The 6,456-nt window shown below is 34.4% G+C and overlaps 2 protein-coding genes across 2 annotated transcripts in view; one reads left to right on the top strand and one right to left on the bottom strand.

The window, feature by feature from the left end:
- Positions 1-1,637: 1,637 nt before the first annotated feature.
- LOC106102261 lies at positions 1,638-4,222 on the bottom strand. The gene is made up of 3 exons (XM_013281686.1): positions 3,429-4,222; positions 2,272-2,502; positions 1,638-1,943 (listed from the first exon to the last, which is right to left on the bottom strand). The coding sequence occupies exons 1-3, from the start codon at positions 4,167-4,169 to the stop codon at positions 1,767-1,769; spliced, it is 1,149 nt and encodes a 382-aa protein (XP_013137140.1). The 5' UTR covers positions 4,170-4,222; the 3' UTR covers positions 1,638-1,766.
- A 1,267-nt stretch (positions 4,223-5,489) lies between these two features.
- The window catches only part of LOC106102267, a 3,692-nt gene continuing 2,725 nt past the window's right edge, over positions 5,490-6,456 (top strand). Inside the window, exon 1 of the mRNA XM_013281690.1 lies at positions 5,490-6,303. Within this exon, the coding sequence (XP_013137144.1) occupies positions 5,557-6,303 (747 nt within the window). The 5' untranslated portion in view covers positions 5,490-5,556. The remainder of the gene's footprint in view (positions 6,304-6,456) is intronic.

Below are 6,456 nucleotides of genomic sequence, written 5' to 3'. Positions count from 1 at the left end.
TATTAGTAGACATTTCTCTTACACTTTGAGACCTTAACGCATCAAATTGTACGTTAAGTTTTAAGTTACCCGTTAATATTTTTAATTTACAATTTGAGGTTAACTTAGGAACTAAGTAACAATACATAGGTAAAGTTTAAAAAAATACATATATTTAGTTCGGTTTCAATATCGCAGGCAGTTCAAACGGTTCCTTCGAGTGCGTTTATTCGCGCGACAAATTGCTTTTCGGTATTGCAGTTTCACCGACGTTTCCGGTTTATAGGTTTTTTTACGGCGACGTGCTTCCGGTGTCGGGGAAACCCGATCGAGAGGAATTTTGTAAAGCTTCTGTGTGAAATAACTGTTATTTTAGAAATAAAACTGTTAAAGCTTTCTTGATAGAAAATGTATGTTAGTATCGTATTTTTATTAAATGAATATATGTTTTGCATTTGGTCTCACGTGCCTTCTGAATCTCTGAAATTCCAAACAAATTATTTTCGGACAGCTAAGTCATTTGTGGGTACTTGGAGACATTCTTTCCCTACATTTCCCTTGTTTTTTCTTTACCCTCTGTTTGTTCTTTTGTGTTTATTATATCAATATTTCTGGTATTTTACGTATTAACATTTTTAAAAATGTGTACATTTTTTCTTATGTTACTTTTAACATATGTTATTTAAAAAACACACAGAATATTTTCGCGTTTTAACCGGATATTGAAAAATGACCGAGCCAAAGTCTATAATAAATACGGAAATACGATCCCGGGGTAAACCTATAAACCGGAAATATCGCTGAAGCTATCGCCCAAAACCATTTGTCGTGCGGATACAACGCCATCTATGGAACAAACTTCGGAATAATTTAAACAGAAAAAATGTATCTGTAAGAGATTTTAAAGTTGGTTTTTACAAAGATAACGAACCATTCTAAGAAAAATGGCTCAATATTCGCTTCTAAATCAACGAAAAATAAAATTGTAAAGCTACTCTTTGAAAAAAACAATAAGAGCAACAATTACGCGTTAGATCAGTCATGTCTAGCTTTTGTCTATATTAAAAAAATATAAGACTTGGAACATCTTTACTTTTAAAACCGACTCGACACACAATCCTTTGTAACTCAATATCATAACTAAATAATATTATAAATTGATGATTTGTATTTTAGTATATATTGCAATAACTAAAAAACTGGGCCGATTTTAAAAATTCCTTCATAATTAAAAAGGTAAATCATCTATGAGTAACATAGACTATTTTTTCACGGACGAAGTCGCCAGCAACAGCTTGTATGTATATAAAACTGTCTTAAACAATGATGAATAATTTGCTCACACTCAAAGAAATGTTCATTAAATTGTCATTAGTACGTGCGAAGAATCGTTAATTAACAAAGTTTTGTGCGAGGGAAGAGCGGAAAAAGAAAACTTACTTTGCTAAATAAATTACCAGATATCGGATTCCTTTAGTCAATGTTAATTACTATCTTTTGTAACAGAAAACATTGATATGATATATGAGAATCACATTAAAGGTAAAATAATATAAAACCTACTGGCATTTACAGAAAATCTTCATTGGAATAGTTTTAAAATTAAACTGCAACATTGCAAAAATTTAGGGTACTATAAAGAAAAAAGAATCGATTCCTTATCATATAAAAACGTCTTTTATTCATACAAATAATCTTAATAAATCAGAATAAATTAAATTACACTGTTAATTAGAAAAGCTTTATATATTTAAGGGCATGAGATACAACGTCAAAGATAGGCAACTTCACAAAACTCCCAATTCAATATAATCGCTAATTATGTCGTTTAATCTCTCAGCAAACAGGGGACTGGTCTTTGAATCCAAATATCCCAAATCATCTTCAACTTTCGGGATGTTTGCAACATCGATGGTAACAATCGGAAGTGTCGTTGTGATTATAAGAAGACCGTATGGCAATACCTGCGAAATAAAACAATGCTTTTCTATGAAATGTGAATTTAACTTAACAAAATAAATCCATCCACTAAACTCAACAATATTCGATGTTATAAAATTTTCAAATTAATAATCTTAACATAAGAATCTCTAGGGTACGAAAAACTACTAGTTAATATAAAAAATGCAGGAGTTTGGACGTAAGGATGTTTGTTAGAAATTATCTACGACATATAGATATACGTATAGATCTGCAATAAAGTAGGTATAGATGCAGTACACTGTTGGCTACTAAACAAGTTTTCTTTAAATACAGATGCAAAGGCAAACGCTATAAAAATTGTTAGTGTACCTCTTTTAAGTCATATTCAAAATCTGACTTCGAGTATATATCATTAGGTTGTAGACCAAATCTGCAGAAAGCGGCAGATAGTTCTGTGTAATAGTATCCAAGTAGCTGATGATAATATCGCTGTCGGAACTCCTTGTCTGAGCCATTATAAATGAAATACAATATATCTGTGATGGGATTGCCGCTCTGAAGCGTTTGGAAGTCTACAACTGCTACCTCGTATATTCCATTCTGTAAAGAGACACAGAGTACAAGAAAAGGTTAACTATTGAAGTCAAAAATTCTGGTTAAGGGTACATTTTTCTTATGTCATAAGGTGGTAGTACTCGCTTTAACATCTTCGCACGAATGGGCCAGCACGCCCGGTGTAATACCACGACCACACAGTAGACAGGGGTGAAATGGTACCAATGCCGTGTTTCGTCTGATGAATGTGGTGCCAGAGGCCTAATTAAAGTCCCTTTCTCTTTACCACCCTTTTCTTATGAGAGGATGGGAAGGGGAAGTGGATTTGACGATGGAGGAGATGCATAGGAAGGGGAAATATCCGCATTATGTGCGTCTCCTCCTCCGTCGGATAAGGGTAGGCAACGCGTCTGCAATTGCGGATGTCTATGGGCAGGTGTCTTCGCCATTTTGGCGGATTCAGGTCGCCACTTACTCGTTTGCCACCTTATGTTATAAAAAAAAAGCAAGCGGCCACCTGAATCCGCCAAAATGGCGAAGCGACAGCTGCCCTTACGCATTCGCAATAACGGATGCTTGCGTACCCTTAATTGACGGAGGAAACGCACATGACGAGGATACCCTTTCAATGTGTCTCCTCCTAGCGACAAATCCACGTTTCCTTCCCATTCCATTCTTATAAGCAAAAGGGTGGGAAAAAAAGGGACTAAAGGTGGGATCACGTTAAAACGGAAAGAGGATTATTTCTTGTCTACAATAATCTTTTAAAATAAGGAGAAAATTTAATTTATCAACAACAACGTTTGATTTAATATTATTCGATAGCTAATGAAATAAAAGAAGATACTAAAAATAATCTACTAGTGTCAAAAATATTGTGAAACAACAGAAACTCCGATAACATTATCACTGCGAAATGAACTATGACGAATTTAAATTGATAACGTTACAATTAATTCAACATTACATACCTCATTTATTCTGTACATTAAATTACTTGGCCTAAAATCTCCGTGAGCGAATACTGTTAAACGAAAAGGTTTAAAAAACTTTTCGTACGCTTCATTCTCCATAATTTTTTCTAAGAACGTAGAAAATCTTTCTCGATATTCGTCTTTAGCCGCCGCGATCGCATTTCCGATTGCTTTCTCCAAGAACATTTTCGGATACGTGAATTTCAAATAATTAGCCACTTCTTCAAACTTTTTCGGATTTTCTTTTCCATAAACTACTGAGAGAGAATGCAGTATCGCCAATTGCTTTATACACTTGGAAGCGTAGTCCCAATTAACACTGGTCAATCTGTCATAGTTAGAAAAATTCTGTTTCAATAAATTCTCCATAACTATAGTCTCTTTTAAATACTCTTCATTATATCCAACACATATTGGTACACGTAACTTATTCTCGTCTGTTATTTCATATTTTTCTTCCAAAAACTTGTACTCCTTTACTAAATGTTTATAGAAAAAGAATTCTTTCTCATATATTTCAACATTAACAACAGATCTCACATCTTCGCCTATTATCGCAACTTTACCAAATAACTCCAAATCACTGTTATTCTTTGCGGAAATAACGATTTCATACAATTTGTAAGCATAGTTAGCTCCATCACTTGTAGTTGTATGTATTTTAATTTCAGTTTTATCGTGTTTCTGTGCCGCTATATTGTTCACGACCTCGCGTATTGCCGCATCTGCGTCCGCCATACTTGTGTTTTACAACTAAATTCACATTGGCAAATGTCATATGCTATTTATAAATTGGTCTCATCGTGAGAGTGTTACTATAAACTCTGATATCTATTAAGTTTCTTGTCTTTAAACGTGTATGCATCAATATCCCACGTCAATTCAAATTATGTACAAAAAGTCTATTCTACTACAAGTTGACTATTGTGTTTCGTATCATATTTTTTACACCACAAAGATAAATTAGTTTGTTCTCGTAAAACAACAAAGTCATAACTCGTGACAATATCAGAAAAAACAGCAACATCACAATCATTTTTATAATTAACTCAACAAAAACCTGCTTACAAATTTGCCTAATTCTTACATCTAAAATTTCTTGTTCCTGAATTACGCGGATTGACGGCTTTAACGCCATACTGCGCAAACGTACGGCCTCTCTTTTACGCAGAGTTCGGGAGAGTACCAACAGCATCCTAAGAGGGCTTAGTGAGAAGCCTGACTGCCCGATCATGGGGCACTGGCGGCGCGTACATGCGCGTAGCCGGCATCGGGTCCCCTAGATCGTTTTAATTTTAGTTTCTCCTGTTTCTTTATATATGGGTGTGTGTAATGTAATATAATATGTATTGTTCTTGTAAATATCATATGTGTAATATTCTGTTACATGAGTTAAATAAATTATTATTATTATTACTGTGAAGTTTCAACACTAAACATCTATACCATACTAACTTTTGCCTTGTACTTCTTTAGCGCGGAATTTAAAAAAATCTGTAAGTGGCCAAACGTCATCTAGAACAGTTAAGCAGTTTTGGAGATACGTAGTAACAGATATTCAAAACTCTCGCATTTATAATAAAATAGTATCACTAGCTTTCGCCCACGACTCGTTCCGCGTGAAATTTAAAAAAAAATCAAAAGCGCGTAGCCCATGAGTTCTTCCAGACTATCCTCTACGTCTATGCCAAATTTCATCGAGATCCGTTCAATCCATCTAAACTTTCGCATTTAGAATATTAGAAAAAAAATTAGGTTGTGTAACATAGGAAACAGCCAGTTAATACATCAAGATGGTGAGCTAATCGTGCCCAGCAACAGTGACGAACAGTTCAATTACGATGTTATCCAACAAAAAACGACTATAGTTATTTACAAATTATTAAATCATCTGATTCAACAAGGCTTTAGATAAGGACAAAATATCATCACTACTCGTAATTTATTATCTTTAGATGTTAACAGACAAGATATACGTTAAAACACGTTTTATATAGTTTGGCAATTACATTATGTATCATATTATGTGAAAAATTATCGCAGTACAGACGTAAATGTAACTAAATTAATAACGTTAAAAAGTCTCTTTTTGCTTTTAGTTTAATTGAATCGAAAAAAGTGAAAAATGGCCGACGACGCTGAGAAAGTTTTGTACAGTAAACTGGAGTCTATTGCCAAGGAACAAGGGTATGAGAATTACACAACAGATGTCCATGAATTCAACACCGGCGGTGCTAACTACACCTCGCGTCTATACCACATTACTTTATCTGCACCAGGTTGCCCAGATCTCAACGTGTTCGCTAAAGTAGCGCTGCTCAGTGAAAAGATGAGATCAAAATTTCCGGTAGAGTTGTATTCCAATGAAATTCTTTATTATTCTGACATTCTCAAACGATTTCATGAGTTTGAAGAGAATTATAATATCGATACGAAGCACAGACTACGTTCCATCAAATGTTACGGATACAGCAATGAGTATTTGAAGGAAAATATAGTATTGGAAGATTTGACATCCAAAGGCTTTACCACTTTGGACAGGTTTCTGTGTGTAGACTGGAAGTACGCGTCACGCGCAGTCACCGAGCTGGCCAAGTTCCACTCACTGTCCATCGCTTTCAGACTCAAACATCCAGAGGAATTTGAGAATTTCAAAGAAAAGTTCCCTGTAATCTTTAATGAACATCTATTGAAAGACTTTTTTGATAATCATGCGTCAAAAACCATCGCTGCGATTAAAGAAGAAAATCGTCAACGACTTGCAGATTATCTGAAATCACAGGACTTTAACTTTTCTAAAATACCTATACGATGCCCGGTATTAGTACACGGTGACTTCAGGCCCAGCAACATAATGCACAAAGAAAACGAGGTAAGAATATTATGCCATAAAATTTTTAATATATTATCAAGCCAGCACAAGTAAAAAAGAGAAAATAAACTTTTTAATAAAAAAACAAAACCGACTTCCAAACAAAATGCACTAAAAACAAAACAAAATACACCAAAAACAAAATATTCTCAA

This window comes from Papilio polytes, unplaced genomic scaffold, assembly GCF_000836215.1.
Source record: "Papilio polytes unplaced genomic scaffold, Ppol_1.0 DF823923.1, whole genome shotgun sequence".
NCBI classification, from domain to species: Eukaryota; Metazoa; Arthropoda; class Insecta; order Lepidoptera; family Papilionidae; genus Papilio; species Papilio polytes.
The sequence above is the reverse complement of the archived record's forward strand: the minus strand, read 5'-3'. Positions and strand labels throughout refer to the sequence as shown.

Excerpts from the sequence above, each read along its gene's own strand:
- LOC106102261 (XM_013281686.1), bottom strand. The coding sequence starts at position 4,169 with ATGGCGGACGCAGATGCGGCAATACGCGAGGTCGTGAACAATATAGCG. Across the intron at positions 2,503-3,428 it reads TAATGTACAGAATAAATGAG|AATGGAATATACGAGGTAGC; the intron begins GTATGTAATGTT and ends GTCTCTTTACAG. Across the intron at positions 1,944-2,271 it reads TTGAATATGACTTAAAAGAG|GTATTGCCATACGGTCTTCT; the intron begins GTACACTAACAA and ends TTTATTTCGCAG.